Source organism: Phycodurus eques, chromosome 10 (genome assembly GCF_024500275.1).
Source record: "Phycodurus eques isolate BA_2022a chromosome 10, UOR_Pequ_1.1, whole genome shotgun sequence".
Classification (NCBI taxonomy): Eukaryota; Metazoa; Chordata; class Actinopteri; order Syngnathiformes; family Syngnathidae; genus Phycodurus; species Phycodurus eques.
The window spans coordinates 9,615,447-9,640,211 of NC_084534.1; the positions used below are offsets into that span (position 1 = coordinate 9,615,447).

At 40.6% G+C, this 24,765-nt stretch overlaps 2 protein-coding genes across 4 annotated transcripts in view; both read left to right on the top strand.

Moving 5' to 3' along the window:
- Window positions 1–20,318, top strand: part of LOC133409151 (membrane-associated guanylate kinase, WW and PDZ domain-containing protein 1-like) — a 152,463-nt gene extending 132,145 nt beyond the window's left edge. For 2 of the 3 annotated variants that reach the window (XM_061688767.1, XM_061688768.1), the window contains 8 exons: window positions 2,522–2,613; window positions 2,791–3,004; window positions 5,424–5,798; window positions 7,335–7,538; window positions 13,915–14,008; window positions 14,288–14,375; window positions 15,173–15,316; window positions 16,945–18,421. In XM_061688767.1, coding sequence (XP_061544751.1) covers window positions 2,522–2,613; window positions 2,791–3,004; window positions 5,424–5,798; window positions 7,335–7,538; window positions 13,915–14,008; window positions 14,288–14,375; window positions 15,173–15,316; window positions 16,945–17,133 — 1,400 coding nt within the window. In that variant the 3' untranslated portion in view covers window positions 17,134–18,421. Of the gene's footprint in view, window positions 1–2,521; window positions 2,614–2,790; window positions 3,005–5,423; window positions 5,799–7,334; window positions 7,539–13,914; window positions 14,009–14,287; window positions 14,376–15,172; window positions 15,317–16,944; window positions 18,422–18,613 lie in introns of those variants that run through there. The other variant, XM_061688766.1, reaches the window with a different exon arrangement.
- A 260-nt stretch (window positions 20,319–20,578) lies between these two features.
- On the top strand, window positions 20,579–23,124 carry LOC133409153 (splicing regulatory glutamine/lysine-rich protein 1-like). The gene is made up of 2 exons (XM_061688769.1): window positions 20,579–21,083; window positions 21,265–23,124. The coding sequence occupies exons 1-2, from the start codon at window positions 20,915–20,917 to the stop codon at window positions 22,500–22,502; spliced, it is 1,407 nt and encodes a 468-aa protein (XP_061544753.1). The 5' UTR covers window positions 20,579–20,914; the 3' UTR covers window positions 22,503–23,124.
- The last annotated feature ends 1,641 nt before the right edge of the window (window positions 23,125–24,765 follow it).

The following is a 24,765-nucleotide window of genomic DNA, read 5'->3' on the forward strand; positions in this document are numbered from 1 at the left end:
CATTATGTCTCTCATAGGTGAGGTATACCTATGATGAAAATTATTTTTAAGTGGGAGAACTTGCGCAATTAGTGGCTGACTAAATACTTTTTTGCCCCACTGTACATCAACAGGTGCATACATAATTTGAATTGAAAAAGTGCAACTCCCCACCCCCAAAATGAGAGTAATTGTAAATAAGATGAATATACTTTATACTTTTAATACATTTTAAAAAGCATTTATTGTACAGTATACAGTGGATACAAAAAGTTTACACATCCCTGTTCAAATGTCAGGTTTTTATGGTATGAAAAGATGAGACCAAGTTAAATTATTAATGTGGCCTGAACCTCTACAACTGTTGAATTTAAAAAAATATATTTTCGAGAGGGGAAGTAAAAATGAACAAATGTGCACACCCTCTTATAACTGGGGATGTGGCTAGGTTTAGAATTGACCAACAACAGTTAAACTAATGTTATAGGGGACACAGCACACACCTACCACCATTAAAGTGCCTTTGATTTACCCCAAATAAAGTTCTGATGTTCTAGTACGCATTTGCTGATATGTTTTCCTTTCTAGCAGAAGCCTGAATGTTTGGTGTTAACACTGACTGTTATTTTAAAGTATTCATAATTCTCTCCACCTTGACTTAAGGTCTCAGTTCCAACTGAAGAAAAACAGCCCCGTAGCATGATGCTGCCACCACCTTTTGTCACTGTAGGCATGGTGTTCTTTTAGTGATGAGCGGTGTTATGTTTGCAACAAACATAGTATTTGGAATCATGGCCAATAATGAAGCCTTAACAATGCGTTTGTCCCGTGGTAGCTGGCTGACCAGGTTGCGGGCACTGCTGGAAATGGAGCACTTTTCATATGCAGCATTGCCCGCATTTTCACTGTAAAAAAATCGATGATGATCTGGCTCATTTAATCGTGGCCACGAATATCCCCATCACTATTAAAATGTTATTAATTGTACATCCCAAGTAGCAAGTTTGTGCTGATTCCCATTGAAAGGATTTTGAATCTGATTGGGTAATTCTAAACACAGCCACATCCCCATATATAAGAGGGTGTGCACACTTGTAGAACCACGTTACGGCGGTCTTTTTTCGAAAAAGATTTTTTTTTTTTTAAAAAGTATTTTATTACAAAAACCTCGCATTTGAACAGAGATGTGTATACTTTTATATACACTGTATATGTTTATATTCTAATTTTAATACACTTAAGTAAAACAACCATAACGATGTTGAGTTAACCTACATAACTGATTTAAAATATATATATATATATATATATATATATTTTTTTTTTATTTTTTTTTTTATTTAAGTGCTTGAAGTTGTTTTTTTAACATGCTCTGTATGTGAGCCACTAGCTATAAATAACTAAAAATGTACAAATATTGCTCAGTCACCGTAAAAGAAAATATGATCCAAGCTACCTGTGTTGTGGATCATTTATAGGTCTCCTAATGGACAAGAGCAGAGTATAACTGCAGAGTTGACCCCTACCAGTTACAGGTGCAGGTTGTGACAGTTGGTCTTTGACTCTGCTTCTCCTCCCCTGTTACATTGTGATAGATTGAAAGAGATAGCTGCACTCCGCTGAGATTTTAGCTGTCGTCGAAAGGATTGTAAAGCAAACTGCTTTCGACTTCTCTCACCCAACTGTCTCTTAGTGTCTTTGGTGACCTTGGCAAGGAAATCTCCTTGCCTGTTTGCTCAGAGGTCTGCACAGCTGCAACCATACCTTCTTATGCGTAAATATGTGTATGTGCATAATCTTGAACAACTTTAAATTTAATGAGCTTTTATGGAAAGAGGACACCCCACAAAGACATACACACCCTGAGGCTCCCACTTTTTTTTCTCTAAATGAACAATGAGCTGTCAGTTGCATTACAATTATTTCTGTTGTTGCACCGGTTCTTGTAGTAGGCACACACATGCACAAAACACTCCAAGCTTCGTTTCTTATTGATGAGCGTGGACCATGACCCTTTCCAAACTGTGCTGAATTATATATAGTCCACTCCATTCCTGCATGTTTCAGTATTTTGCCCATTAGAAATGTTGGTATTGTGATATACTTTAAGAATAATGAAAATATCATAGTTGGTATTCTCCATGACCCAAAAAAATAAGGGTGGTGTGGTTTTTAGCCTAGCTTGCTTGATACCACTGCACTTAATCCAAAATAGATCCCTCTGTTTTTGATGGACTATGTATTTGTTCTTTTGTCAAAGCATCCATGCAGTTGGTTTGTTCTTTCTTTTTGACAAATCTTTTTGACAGAGCTGCAACGGTGATTATTTGCATGGTTTTTTTTTTTATCACCATGAACACTGCTTACCTTATGGCCGTATCAATATTGGCATTCATTATTTTTATGAAAAATCCTTCTCTGCTAAGATTCATATTGAAGTTGGATTAAATGGGGTCAGCATGCGAGTCTTAAATCCATCTTTTGGCTGACTTTTAGTGTAATGTGTTGCTCTGGGTTGTTGATGATGTGTTGATCCTTACAGTTCCAGACTTCCAGGAGCAGGATATTTTCCTCTGGCGGAAGGACACAGGGTTTGGCTTCAGAATTCTTGGAGGGAATGAGGAAGGAGAGCCAGTAAGTATCCCACGTTGTATAATAGTTCACTATTTTTTGTACTTTGCATTTTCTCAAGTATTTGTAATGAACAAATTAAAAGATGGTTTTGTTAATGATTTTGTTTTTACCTTGGGTCTGCAGCATATATGTTAATCTTTGTTTTTATGTATTCCTAACTATACATTTGTCTTTTAGATATACATTGGCCACATCGTGAAGTACGGTGCGGCAGACGAGGATGGACGTCTGAGGTCCGGCGATGAGCTCATATGTGTGGATGGCACACCCGTGGTGGGCAAGTCGCACCAATTGGTGGTGCAACTGATGCAGCAGGCGGCCAAGCAGGGCCATGTCAACCTCACCGTTCGACGCAAAACCAGTTACGCCGGTACAAATCCAGAGCAAATCTGTAGGCATACTCTGTTAATATTTAGACCATCTTGAAAAGAATGTGGGAGGAAAATGTTAGCTTCTCTTCTCTGTCTCTTCTTTAACCAAGCATATTTGTGAGTTTTTACAGCTAAAATACCATAATGTCTGACAAGTCCAGTATAAATGCTCTCATTTATTAAACAGCTGTATTCAGCTGGAAAAGCCTCTCTTAAACCCAGGGTTAACATTGCTGTTCCATCAACAACATTGGAACCAGCACACGTCTCTTATTTTGCTAGTGGCCAGATGTGTGTAAGGCTCTGCTCCTCAGCACATTGATAAAGCAATGCCTATAACTATGATAGAGAGGCTGGTCAATCTTTGGCCTGATGACAGCGACTGCTGCTCACCATTTGCCTTTGAGCATCAAGAATATGAAACACCATCCTTTCGTAGCTGTACAGGAAATGAAATGTCCAGTTACATCAGGCAGGGGATCTTCTTTTTCTGTTCAAAACCGATTAATTAAGAAATTGTTGGAGAGGCGGACTTTCAACTAAAATTAGTTGGGTTAAGACGGAGATGGGTCTGTGTTAAGTTCATCTTGAGGTTGTACTGATGGTGTAGTACTCTGTGTTTTTGCAATACGGTAAATTTTATTTTAGCTTGTTGTACAGTGTTCCCTCGTTTATCGCAGGGGTTATTATTATTGTTGTTGTTGTACGTATTATTATTATTGTTAATATTATTGTATAACCTGTTTTAATCCCCAAACATTTGTTTAACAAATAAAAATATAAACATTTTCTGACAAATAATGATGATAATTTTTAGAAATAACACATTAAATTTTAATGAACAACATATGAGGTTGGAAACATAATAAATTATTAATTGTAACTCGCGCGTATTTCACGCTTCCTCTGACCGTCGCTCTTCGTCCTGACGCCGCGCCGGTGTAGCGTCCTTTTCCACTGTCTTTTTCAGAGAGAAGAACGTAGTTGTTGCTGCTCTTTTTTTCTTCCGGGTGAGAAGATTCTTATAAACAGACATGCCACCTTCGATAGTAGGCTTTACACGATCAGGATTTTTGGGGCCGATCAGCGAGTTTAAAAAACCGCTAGCCTATCACCGATCCGGTCACAAGAGGGAGGAATGTGTCTATTTAAATGATCTGTTCATTTACTGTATATACAAAAAATTATATTTACAATAAATAATGTATCTTTGTTCCTCTATTTATGCCAGTGAGGCATAGTGACAGACAGAACAAATGAATGGTCTACTATTAGATGGCAGGAAGTAAATACAGTAATTAATGTATCCACTTTTTGTGACATTTTTGTTTGGTGGTGTGCTGTGAGATTTTTCAATAGTAAAATATGTTGCTTGCCTCCATAAAGTTTGGAAATCACTGCTCTAGTCAGATCGTGTATTCTAATCAGTCAGGTCAAACCAACATTACATGACAGAAATAATGGGTGCTAACTTACTGTAATTACTTCACCCACACCGAAACTTTAGAGCATGATTCGACAGAAAAATGGGATGCAGAATACAAGATTTTATTGCAGTCGTCTAAAAGTGCAGTCGTGAAAGAGCAAATTTGTCTTGTAGTCTGATCCGGCATTACGTGTTGCCTGTCCCACACCGCCGAGGTTTTTTTTTTATTTTTTTAAACTTCTTTGGCCGTCAGATATTTACAGTACTATGTCAAAAGACACGCGACAAGGCTAAAAATAAACTAGCTTTTGGATTCAAATATACTGTGCACACGGCGACGCAGAGTAAATGTTTTTTGCGGATTGATCGGATCGGCGAATTATGACATTACAACTGATCAGCCGGTCAGCATAAAACTCTAAATATCGGCCGATACCGATCAGCCCGATCAAATCAGTGTAATTTATTCGGTAGTTACCACCTTCCTTTGCCTTTTGGGTGCCCTTGTCGGTACAGCACGTTTCGTGGACATTGTTGGTTATGTCTGGGAGAAAACTTGCAAACAGGAGGCACTTTAGAGTCACAATTCTAGCAATCGAACACAAATTTACATTTAGCAAGCCGAACACATTCTGTGCTATACAGGAGACATGGCATGGAGGAGATGGATTCAAATTGGTCTACAGTACCGTAGCCAACCAGGACGCAGAATATAATGCTGGTTCGTATGCTGTAAAAAAACAGCATGCAAAATTGCACTGTGAAAAAATCTGTGAAGTCATGATTCCGCGATAGTCGAACCGCGAAGTAGCGAGGGTTCACTGTACTTAAGTTGTACTCTTCCAATCACTTGTACTTGCATTAAGTAACTGTACTTGGCCTTATTCCCTTTGTTTGCGTCATCCACCTCTTGATCTTGTCGTCAGCCTCTCTTCTGTGTCCACAGTTTATCACTTCTTATTTAGAGGAACTAATGTTTTATATCCACATCTTTCCTCTTCTACCATGTCTAGTTAAAGCTGAGGGAGACGTGCCTCCATCGCCTGCATCGTCGCACCACAGCAGCACCCAGGCACCCAGCCTGACGGAGGAGATAGGAAAGCGAACTCCGCAGGGCAGCCAGAACTCGCTCAACACCGTCAGTTCTGGCAGCGGCTCCACCTCTGGCATTGGCAGTGGGGGAGGGGGCGGAGGGGCTGGGGGTAGTGCTAATGCCGTGGTCGCCGCAGCAGCTGCCACCACCTCGTCACAGACTCCCAACATAACCTCCAGCGTCCCCGTCTCTGCCTTGCAGCCTTATGACGTAGAGATCCACCGCGGCGAAAACGAGGGCTTTGGATTTGTCATTGTATCGTCTGTGTCTCGGCCTGAGGCTGGAACCACCTTTGGTAAGTGATGCCTCACCTTGCACTTTCTTTTTTTTTTTTTTTTCCCTACATGAAATATGAAACACATTTGTAACCTTTTCCTTATAACTGGGGTCGATTATCTGTCTATTATCTATTTCACTGTACAACAGTACAGTGAAATAGCAAGAGTAAAATAAACACAGCTCAAAGAAGTGGCTCATCTTTCTCGGTCTTGTATGAGTCAAACCCTTTCTTTGCTTGCAGCTGCTGCTTTATTCACAGATTGCCTTCATAATTGATCACAAGTGAAGTGGGCCTTACATAAGACACTTGTATTATTCAGCCCAACTTAAATAGCTCCTGCTAGCAGGCTTGCACTAAGTGACAATGACAAATTAATGACAAGTACTGTCTATCCATTCACATATCCATCCATTTTCTTCCACTTATCTGGGTCTAGGTTACTCTAAGCAAAATAAATTATTGGCGCTACAAGCAATTACTTGTTACTAGCTACAGTGCAGAATGCAGATAGATATCATTTCGGACCCTTTTTAGTAGGCTAATTGTCTTTTTCTATGCAATGCACTCTTTGCCCTATTTTATGATTTCCTGTCTACATCACTCAGGTATTTCACTGCTCTCCATGCTTGCCTTCTCTCTGTGTGGGTGGACTGAAAATGCAGAGCTCTCCACATTAGGCTCACAAAGCAGCAAATCTCCCTTTCACTGGCCAGCAGAAAAGCTTTATCTCATTTCAAAAGACAAAATCTAATGGAAACCTGTGGGAACAAACTACGCTGTTGTCAGGGACCACAGTTAATTGTTCCCACGGGGATATAAAAAAAAAAACACGGTTGAATCTGAATTTACATACAGCTTCTTTCTGTTGAAAAGAACCTTTTGCAACCTAAATTCGTATTATTTTTTCCCCTCTCCCAGAGCATTTAGCAGGCTAAAAATGTAGAAGTGTTTAAAGAGGTATTGATGAAAAGCAAGGTTGTGATAGAGTTGGTGCACCGTGCAGTGACAGTTGTCAGACCTCGGTGAGGAAAGAGATACAGGGAGACCTTAAGGCAGCTGGAAAGATTTCAGCTCTGATGTATGTTTCTCATCTCTTGTGTCGTGCAGGTGTGAGTCTGTGATGCAGATGACACAGCACAGGTTTTTTTTTTCATTTCAGATATTCACCGCAGAGAGACTCATGAAAATATTTCCGTTTTAGAATTTTGGTGCAAGAAAGTGTAAAAAGTGAATTGATTTTTGTTTTTTGTTTTTTACAGTTTTTTTGCGATTCATTTCAAAGAAGATGAAGGAAACGATAATATGACAGATGTATTTGCAGAGCACATAAACATTTTCCTGTCTTTGCCAATTGCGTTCTGCTTTGCTAGTTTTCTGATCAGCTCCTCTTTGTCTTTAGCTTTACTCTTGGCTGCCGGTGAATTAACGCTTAACCTTCTGATTCTCTGTCTCTGCTCCCTTCCTTCCTTTTTCCCTCACCAAATTCCACCACAAAAATCAATACATTCACATTTCGGTGTGTGCATCACATCATGTCATTGGTGACCATAGCTGGCAATGCATGTGTGGCAATGCCTCACAAAATAGGGCGGATCATTGAGGGAAGCCCAGCAGACCGTTGTGGGAAGCTGAAGGTCGGAGATCGCATCCTGGCAGTGAACTCATGCTCCATCACTAACAAGTCCCACTCGGACATTGTCAACCTCATCAAGGAGGCCGGGAATACTGTGACACTACGCATCATTCCTGGAGACGGTGAGTAAAAACAGCTGTTCAGCATTTTCAGGAAGGCAAACTCTTCAAGGAGTCCATCTTAAATCAGTATTTAACCAGGGCTGTGTTCAGAATCACTCCCTAGCCACTATATAGTAAGTTCACCATTTTCTATTGCTGTTTGAATGTGTAGCGAAGTGTGTATAGGTTATCCCATATAAAGTGCACTCAGTGTATTTTACAATGTGCCTTGAAAAGTTTGTGAAGAATCCATGGTCACTAGAAAAGTAATATATCCCATTACCCCATGTGCCGATACAGGGGGGGAGGGGAAGAAAAAAATGTCTGACAGAGGCGGAGAAGGGAAGCAGCGGAAGCTATCATACTAATGTTCACAAAGTGCTTTGTATTGAATTTAATACACTTCACCTGACATTGATCAGGTACATTGTACTTGCGCACCAGCAATGACATAATTAACAGCACACCGTGTCGTGTTCAATAACTATTTTTTTTTTTGACTGTTGCATGAACTATGTAGTCCATTTATGTATAAAAAAAAAAAATCCCTCTATAGTGATGAGGGATTAGAGCTATTTGTCTCCTCGTCACTTGCTTCAAAAGCAAAACTAAGCAAATTTATTTATATAGCACATTTCATACACAAGGTAACCCAATGTGCTTTACATGATTAAAAGCATTTAAAAAACAAAGAAAACAACAGTTTATAAACATTTCAAACAAAGAGAAAAAAAATAAAATAAAAGTACAATTAAAACAGAGTACAGTGCAAGAAATATCATTTAAAACTGGAAATACTATACTATAAAAAGCATGAGAAACAAATAAGAGTTTTTAACCTGGACTTCAAAACATTCACCCTGGGGGCTAACGTCACTTCAATTGGCAACTTATTCCATTTATGTTCAGCATAATAGCTAAATGCTGCTTCACCATGTTTGCTTTGGACTCTGTGCTCCACTGTTTGACCTGAGTCTGTCGATCTTAGAGCCCTACTGGGTTTATATTCCATTAGCATTTCTTTCATGTATTCAGGACCTAAACCATTTCGTGATTTGTAGACCAATATCAGAACCCGAGCTGCAGCATTCTGAATGAGCTGCAGCTGTTTAATGCTCTTTTTGGGGACTCCCATCAGAAGACCATTACAATAATTAAGTCTATGTGAGATAAAAGCATGGATGAGCTTCTCCATGCCTGCTTGGCACATTCAAGTCTTCACTCTGGATAGGTTCTTCTGATGGTAGAAGGCAGTTTTAGTAATTGATTTGATATGACTGTTGAAAGTCAGGTTGGAATCTATCAGTACACCAAGGTTTCGGACTTGGTTTTTGGTTTTTAAAGCGAGTGACTCCAGGTATTTATTAACAGCAATTCTCTTTTCTTTATTGCCAAAAACAATTATCTCAGTTCAGTTGTGGTTTAATTGAAGAAAATTTTGGCTCATCCAGTTATCTGTTTTTGACAGTGACACAACAACCTCAATTGAACTGTAGTCATCTGGAGACACTGCTAGATATGTGTCCCATCTGCATAGCTATGATAGTCAAAATTAAAGTTCTGAAGATTTTGACGCAAGGGTAGCATATACAGGCTGAACAGTAGGGGTCCAAGAACTGACCCTTGAGGAGCCCCATCGGTTATTGCCATTCAATGAGATTGAACACTTCCATTGGTTACAAAATAACTCCTTTCCTCCAAGTAGGACCTGAACCATTTAAGGACTGTACCATTTAGTCCTACCCAAATTTCCAACCTGTTCAGTTGTATATTATAATCTACCGTATCAAAAGTCGCCCTGCGATCCAACAAGACCAGAATTAACACATTTCCTGAGTCAGTATTAAACCTTATATCATTTAGCACTTTGATAAGAGCAGATTCTGTACTGTGATGAGTTCGAAAACCTGATTGAAATTTGTCAAAAACTCCATTTAAGTTCAAGAATTTGCTGAGTTGATTTAAAAATAACTTTCTCAACAATCTTGGCTACGAAAGGGTGATTTGAGATGGGCTATAGGTTGCTAACATGGAAGCGTCCAGTGTTCTATTTTTTAGAAGAGGGTTAAGAGCTTAAGGAAACTTGCCTGACTGAAGTGAGCAATTGATTATTTGCTACAAATCAGCTAGCACAGACTTCACAATAGCTTTGAAAAAGTCAGATGGGTCAGCTGAGTCAAGACAGCTCGTTGATGGTTTCAGCTGCTGAACTGTTTTTTTTCTCTAGTTTTTTGGTCAACTCTATCAAATTCTGACATCTTAATAGAGGTTTTCCTGGGTTGCTTCAGGTGTAGTATTATTAGTGCTGATATTTAACCTGATGGATTGTATTTCTTTTACTAAAATAACAAGCAAATTCATTGCATTTATCTACTGTTAGGAGTTCTGGAGCTGTGTGATCAGGGGGGTTGTGAGCTTGTCAACCACAGCAAACAGAGTGCGAGTATTGTTGAATTTCTTACTGATGATTTCAGAAAAGTGTTGCTTTCTAGCCCTGACTAACTCTTGGTTAAAATTACAAAGACTTTGTCTGTAGAGGTCATAGTCAATTTGGAGTTTAGTTTTTCTCCACTTTCGTTCTGCTTTCCTACACTTTGATTTCTAGGTCACCATCATTGTGCTCCTCCCTGGTGTTCTTGGTTGCCTCAAGATTGTCTTAGTTTTAATAGTAGTAGAATAGAGTGACAGCATTCATGACATTTGAGATTTTCCAGGTGAAATTGTCTCAGCATTCACAGTTTGTGGCACAGCTATGGTCTCCATAAACTTAGTGGAGATACTCTCATTTATTTACCTTTTCTTAATATACAGATGTTGTTTGAACTTTTGGAAGATTATGTAATTTAAAAAATACACAAAAATGATCAGAAATAGCCATATCCTTAATGTCAACTGATAGAATTTCAACATGCTTAGAGATGACCAGGTCTAAGATGTGACCTTGAGTGTGGGTTGGACTCATAATATGTTGAGAGAGGTCAAATGTGTCTAGTATAGCAGAGTTCTTTAGATTTCTTTTTTTTCCCGTTATTGTCAACATGAATGTTAAATTCCTCTGTTATGACAAAATAGTTGTAGTCAATACAAATAACTGACTGCAGTTCTAAAAAATCCTCCATACATTTTCTATTGTATCTTGGAGGTCTATAAATTATTAAAACAATAACCTTTGGGTCACCTTTAAATAAAAAAAATAGGGATATTCAAAAGAGCTAAAATCACCCAGTATAATTTCTATACACTGAAATAATGACTTAAAAATAACAGCAATATCACCGCCTTTTTCCTTATTTGACAATTGATCATAAAATTAACATTTTCTGGTGTTGCCTGATTTAAAATGGTATTACAGCTAGTTTCTGTTAACCATGTTTCATTTAGTAGCAAAAAGTCCAGATGATAGGTTGTAAGGATGTTATTAAACAACATTGATTTATTACCCAGCAGTGATGCCGGTAACGCGTTACAAAGTAATGCGTTACCGTTACTCCAAAATGTCGCCATTTAGAGTCACAAGCAAAGTAACATGTTACTTTTCCCGGGTAAGTAGTCAGACTACAGTTACGTCTTCAAAACGACAATAGTTACTTTTGAGTCATTTATATTTCTCGCCAAGTACTAATTTCTGGCTGGTGACTGCAGAGCAGTACAGCTGTTCAAAAATATTATACCGATCACACAGACCGCTCATTATTCAACAAACACAACGAGGCGATCGGGAGGTGATTGTTTATTATATGATGCACAGTGATGGTATAATACCATAAAAGTGCAAAGAAATGCATGATTTCACTTTCTCCACACTATTTTTATTTTCCTTTGTAAAAAATGTATTTAATTATTGTTACTTTTTTATTTACACATTAAGAATACAGTTTTACTATTGTGTTAAGCGCACAATGCATTGTGGGTTAATTATTCATACCGAAATGCGTGGTCATAGATCGTCATACAATAAAGACTGACAATACTTATCTTAAATGATATTTACAATAAAAAGTGAGAACTTTCAAGTTTGTCTGTAGTCTGGACTGTGAGCTGGTTTAACGCGCCATATGGCTGACGTCACGTATGTGCTTCTCCCCCCCGTCAATCACCCACAGCTTTGCCAGTTAAACAGTTGCATAATCTTGTCGTCTTTTCTCGCTCTTCACATCAAAATTACGATGGTGGGAGCAATGGCATGTGCGTGTGTGTGTGCGTGTGTGTGTACGTGTACGCTCAATATACACGCGCACACAAACCCACGCACACACAAACACATTTGTTGCCATGGACCACAATCTGCATCTATCTACCTAACATTTAAGAGTCTTTCGAGAAGTGTACTGAGAATGGTGTGCTTGTTTACATGTTTATGTACTTACTGTATTGGGATGTCAAGTCTGCACTAAGTTGCTCCTTTAATGTGGCTTCAACTACACTAATATTTAAGTTATTGCTTCATGTTGATGACATCATTCTGTAACTTGTGTGGCGTCTATTATGAAGTCGGTTAAGCTTTTTTGTACTGTGGATAAGAGATATTCCTGTCACTTAGCAGCTGCTGAAAGTAACAAAAATATTTTTTAACTTACTTTTGAAATCAAGTAATCAGTAAAGTAACTAAGTTACTTTTTCAAGGTAACTGCGGCAACACTGTTAACCAATGACCTGATATTGAAGAGAACTTGTCTCGCAGAGATAACTGGAGAAAATAGTTTGATAGACTCACATTTTATCCTCACTAAGTTTGTAGTTCTACTTGTTTTGTGCCATATTTCTTTGACCAACTTTCTGTCCCTTGTAATTACAGTGATGAAAAATGCCTGATCTCCATAGGGGTCTGACTTATTCTGGAAAAGACCCCGCATATATCAGTCAGATTTGCAGATAAGATTCGTCATGGGTGGAGGAGGGGCCCTTCGCATCTTAGTGGACGGTGCTTTCAGGCGAGGGAGAATGGGAAGAAGATTTTGGTGTGGTGTGGGCTGGAGTCCAATATTGACAATAGCCTTCACTTTGTCCATCACACCTAACAGGGCATTTTGGCTTGTAGAGAATGAGTTTTGCATTGGGCTTTGCTCCAATGGGGCAAGAAGGGGTGTAGGAGATTCAAAGTGCTGGCTCATCTAATTTCTCATTTGTTCCTCCGATTGGTTGAGCGACGCTGATGAATCCATCTGCACAGCTGAACATGCCTTATTTTGTGTTGTTCAGTTCTCTCAACTTTGTGACATGAATAAACAGCAGAGCAAAGAGATTCCACGGCGATAAGTGAGGTTGGGATAGTTTACACTGACTGATGGCTGACTGTCTTCTGGTGTACAGTGACCACTTATCTCCATTAAAGCCTCTGCAGCTAAGACTTGCGATGCAGACTAACCACAGTTTTGCTTCCCAGCATGCATCTACTGATATAATCATGTTGTATCTTTCTGTAAACAAGATGCTTGTAAGAACAACAGGTTATATTGTCTCCTTCTCCATTACCTGTCTCCCTGTTTGCTCTTATTCCTCTTTTTCCTCTCCTATTTTGTTTTACTCAATCCACGCTGCCAAGGTAGAGGACATTTGAAAGAGGCAGCTTAAAGAATGTGCTGTGAAGTACCAAATGTAGTCAGACAAGTGGAAAAATATGGCAGAGGGAACTTATTGAATTCATTTCCGGACAGAAAGCAGCTGGGGGAGAGCTTAATGGAGAGAGGTAGCAGAACAGAAGGTGGGGTTGGGGGCAAATTGTTGCCACTGAAGAGACAGTATAGACTTTACATGGACAAACAGCCATTTTATGAGTGTGACCGATTTTTAAGCCACAAAACGGTATTTTGGGCAGTTTCAACAAGAACTTCACGCTGAGGACGCTTCCTTCATACATTTTGGACGTGGGGCCAAGTTCAACCGACAGGTTGTGGAGTGGAGATGAATATTGAAGAGAAATACAGAAATAAGAGGAAAAGGGAGGTGAGAAGAGAGGAGGCAAGAATTCCAACCACAGGTTACCTGTAGACATCTGATTATGATTACATTGTTCTTGTCGCAAGAATGATTTGGTCCCCCCCGTTGAAACTCATTCTACTTCACTGATAACATACTATGATTGAAGCCATGCAACGATAGATAGAATATGCAAGCGCTTCAATGTCTCCTGAGGCTGCAAGTGCATGTTTGTTGTTTGATCAATCACAACCCGGCAGAAATAATTTTCTTGCAGATAAAATGCTATTAGACAGACAGCTTGACAGAATAAATGAACATAGGTTTTATTGCTCTGCTTACTAGAAACTAGCAATTTTCTGTTGGTTCTCAGTGTACAGGTAGGGTTAAAAATGCTATCCTATGCTATGTATGCTATAAAAAGACATTCTCAACATATCGTAGCTTTCTGCTACAAATTGTCTTCTTCCATCACCTTCAGAGTCATCAAATGCATCTTTATTGACCAATGCGGAGAAGATCGCCACCATAACCACCACTCACACGGCCCAGCAACAGGCGGCACCAGAGGCCAGGTAAATGTGGTTTGGTTCTCTAAATCAAGAATTTATTGTGAAAAATATATTTTCATCCAGTCTTGTCAATGAAAACTCGTACACGTCTCGTCATGTTTTTGTCATCAAAGAGCCATTTTTAGCTCGTCCCTGTCACGTTATTGTCATGAAGGGGCGTCAACGAAGTCATTTCATCAGTCATTGACGAAAACAACACGTGTTCCTAATGAAGTGAATGGTTTGCATAAAGCCTTAAAACACACTTTGAACAGTTGATATCATGCAAATTTTCTGTTTCAGAAACAATACCAAACCAAAACAGGAGTCATTCGACTTTAAAGCTCCTCAAGCGCCTCCCCCACAGCTTCCAACGCAAGTCTCAGCCCAGGTAAGGAACCAAACCACCTGACTAGCTGTCTGTCCCTCAGTCCGTCCGTACGTCCGTCCATCCATCCATCAAACACCCCTGCAATGTAGTGTCCACTCCATCACATTCCTGCCAACATCCCACGTGCATCTCTGTGTACGTCCATAGAGCTGTTACCAGCAGCCATACAACCCATTTGTCCTCTAATCCTCAGCGCATTGACTTCCCAATCCAAGGACATACTTATGTATTTCTCCTGCCGGCATTATCACTTTTTTTTTTTTAATTTATTTTTGTATTTTTTTGGAAGCGGAACGGAAGATGAATGAATGCATTAAGAAAATCCTGCATGCTTTCAATGTAGCCCCTCAGTCCGCCATGTACCCTGCTGAATTAATGTGGAACTATGTGGCAATAGCTCCCCCAGATAGCATTGATCGCTCAGCAGAGATTAGGAGAGTATGAGGACCAGAGGAGCTGTCTAACTGTCCTTGCAATGCACTGCGACACCACTCTCGTTCTTCGCCCTGAGCTCAGCGCATCAATTATTCAGATTTCTAAACCTGATGTATGCATTTACACTTACAGACACACACATACTCCATACATACAGGTGCGACTTGACTGAGGGATGCCTTTGTTCCATACAGCTGAAATTGGAGCCCATCGCAAAGAAAAAGCATACCTTAATATCTGATTCACAAAAGTGACCTTGATGCAAGTGTCTTTTTTCCCCTTTTGTGTGTTTGTGTGTTTGTGTGTGTGTGCGTGTGTGTGTGTGTGTGTGTGTGTGTGTATGGTTGGTCTGCCTGCATTAGGATTCAGAGTTTTACTCAGCAGACCTGGAGAGAGATAGCAAAGGCTTCGGCTTCAGTCTGCGGGGAGGCAGAGAATACAACATGGACCTCTACGTACTGAGACTAGCTGAGGATGGAGCGGCCGTCCGCAATGGGAAAATGAGGGTATGGGCTTTGTACAAAGGACAAATAATCAAAACAATGTGTCCATCACAAAAATAATATATCACACTACATTTATTTTTTAGCTTTGTAAGAAGAAATCGTATAACAGGTTGAATATTGTGTTGGTATTATCGAAAGTATCTGAATGTCTCTCTTTTGGAGATGGAAAGTGAAATGACCTGAAGGCACCATTTAAACCTACCGAGTAGTATTTTTCCATGTGATTTACGATTGGCAATTCAGTACGTTAGGTCTATATGAATTTTATAGTGAGTATTATTACACTGCATCTTCTGAACGAGCTACGGGACCCCAAAGATAGGAAAAGGGTGACAGTGACATTTTAGTTGTGATTGTATTATTTTATTTTATAATACATTTTGGTATTATTAGCCTCAACACAAAATCAGCCCCATGTCATAAGAACCAATTCTTACTGTCCAAGAGATATTAGTACAAAATTGTGTGTTAATGTGGTTGTGGTTTGCTGTGGTAGGGAGCTGCACTGCATCATACTGAGAGCTATTTGCTATATCTTGTCCCTCTCAATATCACAAGGTCTCATATATAAGGTAACCAAATGTTAGTGTTGGATATAATTGAAATGTGTTGGTGTACCTAATGAAGTGGCTGAGAGACTATTTCTATGCCAGTCTCAATTTATTTTTAAACTGGACTCCTAGTAGACACTGATTAATGAATTGGCGTTGGTCATCAAGAGGTTGCAGAAATTGCCTCATCAATTTTACAACCATGTGAATATAATTATTTGTAAATATAATTGCTTGTGCATGATGGTGCTGGGAATTACTGCAAACTATGCACCACTGAATGTGAACCCTGTTGGCCACAGTCCTGAGCAAGTTCCCGTGTGAGCGCAGCATCAAAGCTCAAGTCATGCTGCCAGTGAGTTTGAGCCATGACAGGCGGCCATGGCTCAACCTCACTGACAGAATGCATGCCTTTAATTAATTATTGGCCTTGATGAGCTCATACAATTTGTAGATGATTTCTTTAAAACATCATGTGCAACCTTTATTTGATTTATTGCAGTAGTTGCATTTCCCGACTTGGTTGTTGGATTGTTGACATACAGTATGTTAATTTGCTGTAATGGTTATTTAACATTTTTTATTGAATGTAAGGTTCGTGCAACCTGTCAGTGTAAATATTAATGGCAAGCATGCTAGGTGCGGCATGGAAATATCAGCATGATCCATATTGTCCCTCAGAGGAATTCACTCGGTCCCTTTTAGCTTTCTCAGATAACGGCATGGGAAGGAAGTTGGCAGGAAGAAAGTGTTATCTTGTTTTTATTACCCTTGTTTTCTCATGCTGCTCTCTCTGCATCACAGTTGCTACTTTTGTGACAAAATGTTGTTTCCGGTTTAGAGGACTGGATGTGTAACAAAATTTTTCCTCCCTTCTCTACTTCCCTCGCTTTTGAGTTTGGTATCTGTCGGCCTTATTCTTTTGCACTTTCTTCCCCCTTATGCTGCTCTCTGCGTTATTCTGTTGCTGCCTCCTCATCGTGATTCACACCTCGTCTGCTTGTCACACTACATCACCTATCCTCCCTGCCTCCCACTTACTCATTTTCTAATCTTATCCTCTTTCCGCTTCCCCAGGTTGGCGATGAAATCTTGGAGATCAACGGCGAGAGCACAAAGGGCATGAAGCACTCTCGAGCCATCGAGCTCATTAAGAGTGGAGGGCGACGCGTCCATCTGGTGCTCAAGAGGGGTGATGGGTCGGTGCCCGAATATGGTGGGTCAATCTACGAAAACATTCCATTTTCCCCCATCTTCACACCCTGAGCCGGGGGACGGCCGGTGGACGGTGGTGGGTTGAGGGGAAGAGAACAAAACCCACCTCCCTGGGAACCTTTGCCCACCCCTGGGACTAACCCCCCCGGGGAGGGAGAGGGTTGGTTGTTGTCTGGTGTCTTTCTGGTGGAGGTCACGCTTTGGGATTTTTGGGGTGCTGTCGCCCGTCCTGCTGTTACCTACTTTCCATGTCATCCCACTGTCACTTTTCACCTTCAAGCAGAAACTCTGTGCTGGGACTACACAGAATTGTGGTGGGGCTGTGACCAGGCAAACTGTTTACAAGGTTTGAATGACCATATAGTGAAAAACTCATGCTTCTTGTGATGGCTCCTCATTAAACCAATAATTGAGCTTCAAGAGGAAGAAAAAACTTGACCAATGCGTCCCATAATAAAATGGGAGTTACTGTTGAACACAGCTTTTGTCAGGACGTGTCACAAAATATTTATGATATTTATTGAAGGTGAATGTAAGCTACTGAATTAAGGAGTCTAAGCAAGTGGGAACCAAAATGCTAGGATCTAAAGAGAACCTCACATACATACTTCACATTACTCACTAATTCCATCTTTTTGCACCCACTGTTAATATCATTGAAAGCTGTGACAATAGGAACTCCACCCAGCCACATAAAAAAAAAACAAGTTGCTCCCGCTATATAGAGTTTTGTACAGAGATGAACAAATAGAGGCATTTTTACAAGTATTTTTGTTTTTGTGTACAGAGCCATGAAGCAAAGCCACATATAAATGGATACAACTCTATTTCTGCATGAACTTGTCAACAGTGTAAATTGGGTCTTTTTCCTTTTGTCTATTTTCCATAATATTTATGGAAGTTTTTTTAATTGTTTGAGGAGTCTTGATTGATAGTCATGTTCATTGTACGGTATTTTGTTTTTGTTTGCTTTCGCTACCTTTGCCTGTCTTGAAAAGTGATTTTGTTTGCGCAACAATGTGCTCGTCCTTCTGTGCACAACTATGGCGTCATGTGACCTTGTATTTCTTTTGTTTGTTTTTTATTTTGTATTTTTTCATTGGCACAATCTTTGACAGCCTTGCTTACATTTCTGTTAATTCTGTCAGTGATAAAAGTGCTTCATATGCTGTTGTTGTGGGTGTGTGTGAGTGTCACTTTTTTTTGCAGAGTGGTTGTCTTTGCTGCTTGTGTGTCCAAATGTTTGCTTGTGACTTTGTGTGGGGGTGTGGGCTAATGTGTGAACGTTTGCGGGTCTTTTCTATGTAAATGCTGGTTTCAATTGAAGGGTTTGGGCAACTTCCTGGACTGTCTCTTTACTCTGAATGACTCGGTGGTCAAATAAACAATTTTTTCCATTGAAAATCAATATAGACAGTAATTCTCCTTTCTTCAAGTTGCTTCCGAGTGATCTAAAACCACTTCTCTTTCTCTTTTATCTGTTTCTATACTCCTTGGTGTGGTATTGCGCTGGGCTGTTGTCTTCCTTCAGGGGTGGTGGCTCCCCATCTCACTGCATGTTTGAGAAATGACAAGATGGGGGAGGCCTCAGTCCTCCAAAATCAAACCACGGTTTGTAACTGTCCTCTGCTCCAGTGACCCCACCCCACCCCCCTCTTTCTATCCACCCCCATCCTGGTGTCTGTGTGCTGTGGCATTACCTGCCTGTGCTCTAGCCCCATCCTCCATCTGCCTACAATGTATTGCCAGCACGTCCGCCAGATTATTTGCTGTGGTCATTCTGCACTCCAAGTCGTTCGCATCTGTGCAACAGTGCCAAATACAAGTTTTTTTTCTCACTACTTTAGAACCATCCGTAATAGGTTTTGGACAAATGAAACCTGTTCTCACAAGAATTGTTTAGGATTTTGTGTGAAAACGAGAGAGGACTGCTATGACTAGAAACCTGGCATGTTTGGGTTGCTGAAAAAAACATCTAAGACTAATTCGACTTTGCCCACCTCTGTTTTTCTGTGCTATAATGGTACTTTTATATTGTTTTCACACTCCAGTTTCACTCGTCATATACAGTATTCTAAATTTTTATATCGTTTTAGTCTCTATTGTTGAGTAATATATTCCCCTAGCCAGAGCTGGGATTAACGCGCTACATATACTCCGTTACATTTATTCAAGTAGCATTTTTGGATAAATTGTACTTGTCACACTAGTTTTAATGAAGCATACTTTTACTCAAGTATTTATGTTGAGATGAAACAGTACTTTTACTCCGTTACAATAATCTACATGCCACTCGCTAAATTTTTTCATCAATAATTGTGTGAGCGATCTCTTTATAGACTTTTATTTTCGACTTCTGCATCGGGTGCCGTTGCTCCAATCCACCATGATTACCACAGCGATGTTTGACTCAAGTTCACCAATCAAATGCCACAAAGTCACATGTCCCCACACAGTCTTCTTTTGGGCTTCGCAGGCCAATCAAAGTGAGTCGTGACAGCTGCGCATGACTCGTTTATATTACAGATGACAAAAAAACAACAGCTTTAACTTGCAGCATAGTTTTGTCACTGCCCAAACTTGGAGATTTCAGCTCACTTCTAACTTGAGAAGACACCTTGCGGTAAGTTGCAGATGTGTTTGCTGTTGTTTTGGATGTGCATACGGCAACGTTAGCCCTATTTAATGGTCACTAATAACTGTTAAACATGCATCTTCTGGGTTGTATTCTGTTCTGTTCTTTCTCTCGCTCCCTCTCACACACACACTATCAATAAGTCTGGTCACTAAACAGATTCTTCATTCAGTCATTCTAGTGGATAAAGCAAATGTTTCTGCATGCGACCCCCCCGCCCCTCCCCAACTTAAAATTTTAAATGTTGGGAGGTGTGTGTGGACGTGAACGTGAAAATGAGTGTGATCTGTTACTTCTGATCACAGCCACATGCCAGTGATAAGAGGGAGTGAATCCTTGTGCAACCAGATTTATTTTTACTTATTTATTTAAACTTTATATAACCAGGTTGCAACCTTGCCAAGAAGCCAGCAAGTTAGACGTCAAGTCCAACTCAATCACATTAAAGTTTCAGTTGTTTATTTTCACCTCCCCTCTCAAAAAGATACAAAAATAAGTCAGCTGACTTTGAAATTCTACGTCACATTAATGGTGGAATTTTTTAAAAATGATTTATTTTGATAAAAATTATTTTACAACACAAAAACGTGGCATTTGAACAATGGTATGTATATTTTTATATCCACTGCTGAATTTGCCTTCATTTATTTTAAAGATTGTACTTTCTAAAGATTTTATTAATGTTTTAGATTAAGTGTTGTTCAGCAATATCTAAATTTGCACATTCATTTTTTACTTAGTTATGTTTATTTTATTTTACATTCATACTCTGATTTAAAAAATAAATCGCTAATAAATCAAAGTTACTCGCTAGTTACTTAGTTACTTTTTTTTTTTTCTTTGAGTACTTTCTTACTCTTCAAGTAATTATTTGGAGGACTACCTCTACTTGAGTCATATTATTCTAAAGTAACAGTACTCTTACTTGAGTACGATATTTGGCTACACTGGCTACACACCTGTGCTCCTTGCCAATATATGAGGAAGTACTGCACTAAAAATGTATTACATTTTATAGGACTTTCTACTTATTTTTGTGAGAACATGTTTTGGTAGCATAGACTGAGGTAACACGTTAACAGTCTATATTTATCTATATCTCGATCATTACGTCCCTCGCCTGTGTAAAATCATTGTTTTCGGATCCTAACTTGCTTTGAATAGCTTCTTCAGCATCATGATAGTGCATGACAAAGCATGGCTAATGGGCGTAGTCAAGCTGAGTCATCAACAAGCAACAAACTGGCACTGATGTCCACCAGTCAGTCGTGTGGTTCCAGAGGTGAACTCAAGTCGACCTGGGAGCAGGTTTGTTCTTGTCAATGGTCGGCTTCACAGATGTGCCACCGCCTTTTGTTCTTAACGTGTAAGCTCTTTTCTTTTTTTCTCAACATTCTGCTGTGCCATCTAACAAATAGCCATCCTTGCTGGTAACTACATCCGAATGGCTTTCATGCGGCATGGTCGTTGTTTAACAAGTCGTGAACTGTCTGTTTAAAGCATGTTTGACTATCCCGGCCTCGTCTGAATGTCGCACTGTGTTGCAGACGGCACCCCTAACGACAGCAGCACAGCCTCAGGGTTACAAAACGCTGCGGAAGTGAGCTCTGTGCCCTTCAATGAGCCGTCGGAGCAAAGCTACAACCCAGAACCCCAAACCTCATCCCGGACCAGGAAGGAGACGACCCATCACTCTTCGGGCACTGGCAAGCACCACTCCCATCACCGCCACCGCTCTCCTCACAAGAAAACCAGCGCAGGAAAACACAAAAGGACAAAATCTCCCAGAAAGATCAATCTGTTCAAGAAGAAGGATGAAAAAGGAAAATACGGCCAGCACCACCATTCCAGTGGACAACACCACGGCCGCCACGCCTCCCCTGACAAGGGGTACAAACGGTCACGCAGTGCAGAGAACGCCCTGGATGGCCGTCATGGGGGACACCGCCACGGTCGCTCCCCCGAAAGACAACGTGGTCGCCATACTCGCCACCGCTCTCCTTACCGTTCTCATCGGCGCTCACCTCATCGCTCACCTCATCGCTCACCTCGTCGCTCCCCTTACCGCTCACCTCCCCGCTACAGGTCGCCCCATCGCTCTCGTCACCATTCTCCAACCAGACGCCACGACCGCTCCCTCGATCCCTACCGCAGATATGTCTCCCCGCAGGGAGAGAGGCAGCGTCGCAACGAGAAGCCCGCCACGGTCGAGGCAGTATTGAAGGAGCCGTCGAGGTCTCCTGAACCGAGCCTCACCTTTGAGGACACCGTCCTGCGTGAACCCCCCGCCCTGGTCCGCCTCAACAGGGAGGCCGGGGAGGAGCGTCCTTTTTTGAACGACAGCCTCCTGACGAGAGCTTCCAACATGGAGAGAGCCTTTGGCGGGGACAGCCTGCTGAGGGACATTTCCCGCAATCCTAGAGACACCTACAGGAACGCGTCTCTGCCCAGAGTGCGTACCCCCGACTCTGACTTGGCTTACCACAGGTACAGCTCGCTGCTGAGGGGGCGATCGCCCAAGAGGGCAGACAGCGACAGGAATTACCCCAGCAGAGGATCTACCCCAGAACCGTACAGAACACGCAGCCTCGGACGAGATATCTCCCCGATCGGAAGCCCCAGAAGGGAAGACTCGGAGGACGAAGAGGATGATGACAACTTTGTGGCGGCCAAGGTAAGAGAGTACTATAGTACACTCAAGAGTGATAACAGTCGCCCCACCAGGCCGGTGCTCCTGGAGCCCAAGAAGACCTACAAGGACAACCCCAGAGACCTGAGCATCTGATTGGGCAATCACAGCCGCTACCACACGTAATTCATCTGAAGTGTTCATGCCCACTAACCTGTTTTGAAGTATAACCCAGTTGTGTACACACAGCAGACCACAACACTTGCACGCTGATTTCATAAATTGATGTAACAATGTTCGGTTACAACCAAGACGGTGTTTTTTGTTTTTGTTTAAATTATTGTATTATTTTGCCCCTTTTCTCCTGGATTTGGATTGATATTCTCCATATAGAATATTTCAGACTTTTCCATGAAATGTAAAACCATAAAAAAAACAATGATGTGCCTAACAGTTCCATTAACAACCATTTGTTTGTTTTATTTGATACTTAGCAAGCATTTTGTGCTGCACATGATGAAATTGGGGCGGATCTGTAGTTTTCCACAAGGATCCTATGGTGTGCATGTCTTTAATGGTCTCTCGCTCTCTCTTCCCCCAGTGCCACTGTTTTATAGACATTTGACCAAGACTATAGCACAAGCCTGCATTTGTTTGTATATTTTTTGACAGTTTGCAGTATGTGTACATTAAGAGCTGATCATTTTAACTGAATGAAGGGGAAATTAAAAGTTAAAACTATGATGGTGGTGATGTTAAAATAAAATATATTCAATAAATGGTGAACATGTAGTTAATTGACTTCCGGCGGACAGAATTCATTGTTTTACCTTTTTAAGTCACACGCATTATACAGATTAGGTACCAACCTTAAGTGACTTCACTCTTCAAAGGAAGCTAAAAAAAAAAAAAAAAAAACGAGCCGCGAATGACTTCGTGAAACAGTTCCTATTTTTACTTCATACGGAAACTATTTTTTGCTGTGTCCCTGTAAATGCAACCTAAAAAAAAAATATTCAATAGAAATAATGTGATGTGTGTATATAGCTACTTTTCAGCCACACAAATGAGGAACAATACTTTGAGTTGAAATTACGTATCCGCTTGGTGGACTTTGAGGTCTAATATACTGTATATTTTAGCACACAAGACAAAGGAATGAGGATATTGTTAACATTGACATTGTTAACACAATGTGTTTGTAGAGATAGTTTTTAAAGCAAAGTAAAAGCAAAGAGCTTCCATCTTTATCCAACATCAAAGCTCGCGTGTGGGCTATCGGGCTCACGTCCGCTCACTGCTCACTGGCTTGGTCATCTAAGCCCCTTTACAGTCTTCCGCCTCCTCCATCACCAAAGCTTTGTTCAAATAATCAAGAGAAAGATGGCGGTACAGATCTCTGCAAAGGTCGACCTGTTCACAGAAGGAAAGAAAAAATGTTAAACCTAGATTGCACAATTTGCTTGTGCTGGTTTCAGTTATTGCAATCCAAAAACATGAGCTATCTCAAGAACGAGGCGGTAAATACCCTTTAATGGTAGACCGATTTGTCCTGCTAATAGCATGCTAATTGCTGGTGCGCCAACAAAATCAGAATCAGAATCATCTTTATTTGCCAAGTATGTCCAAAAAACAAGGAATTTGTCTCCGGTAGTTGGAGCCGCTCTAGTATGACAACAGACAGTCAATTGACAGAGAACACTTTTGAGACTTAAGACATTGACAAAAAAAAAAAAAAAAAACAGTCACTGAGCAGTAAAGGGTTGCTAGTTATCTGGTAATGCCGGTACTTTTTTTTTTTTTTTTTGAAAATTGTCAGTTTCACACCGTGCCGCCTCAACCCCATTTCCAATGAAGTTTGGATGTTGTTTAACATAAATAAAAGAATAATAAACGATAATAAAAACAGAATATAATGATTTGCAAATCACGTTCAACATATACATCCATAAATAAAGGATATCACCACATGGGCTCAGGAACACTTCAGAAAACCAATGTCAGTAAATACAGTTTGGCGCTACACCTGTAAGTGCAACTTGAAACTCTACTATGCAAAGCAAAAGCCATTCATCCGCAACACCCAGAAACGCCGCCGGCTTCACTGGACCCGAGCTCATCTAAGATGGACTGATGCAAAGTGGAAAAGTGTTCTGTGGTCCGACGAGTCCACATTTCAGATTGTTTTTGGAAATTGTGGACGTCGTGTCCTCCGGGCCAAAGAGGAAAAGAACCATCCGGACTGTTATGGACGCAAAGTTCAAAAGCCAGCATCTGTGATGGTATGGGGCTGTGTTAGTGCCAATGCCATGGGTAACTTACACATCTCTGAAGGCACAATTAATGCTGAAAGGTACATACAGGTTTTGGAGAAAAATATGCTGCCATCCAAGCGACGTCTTTTTCATGGACGCCCCTG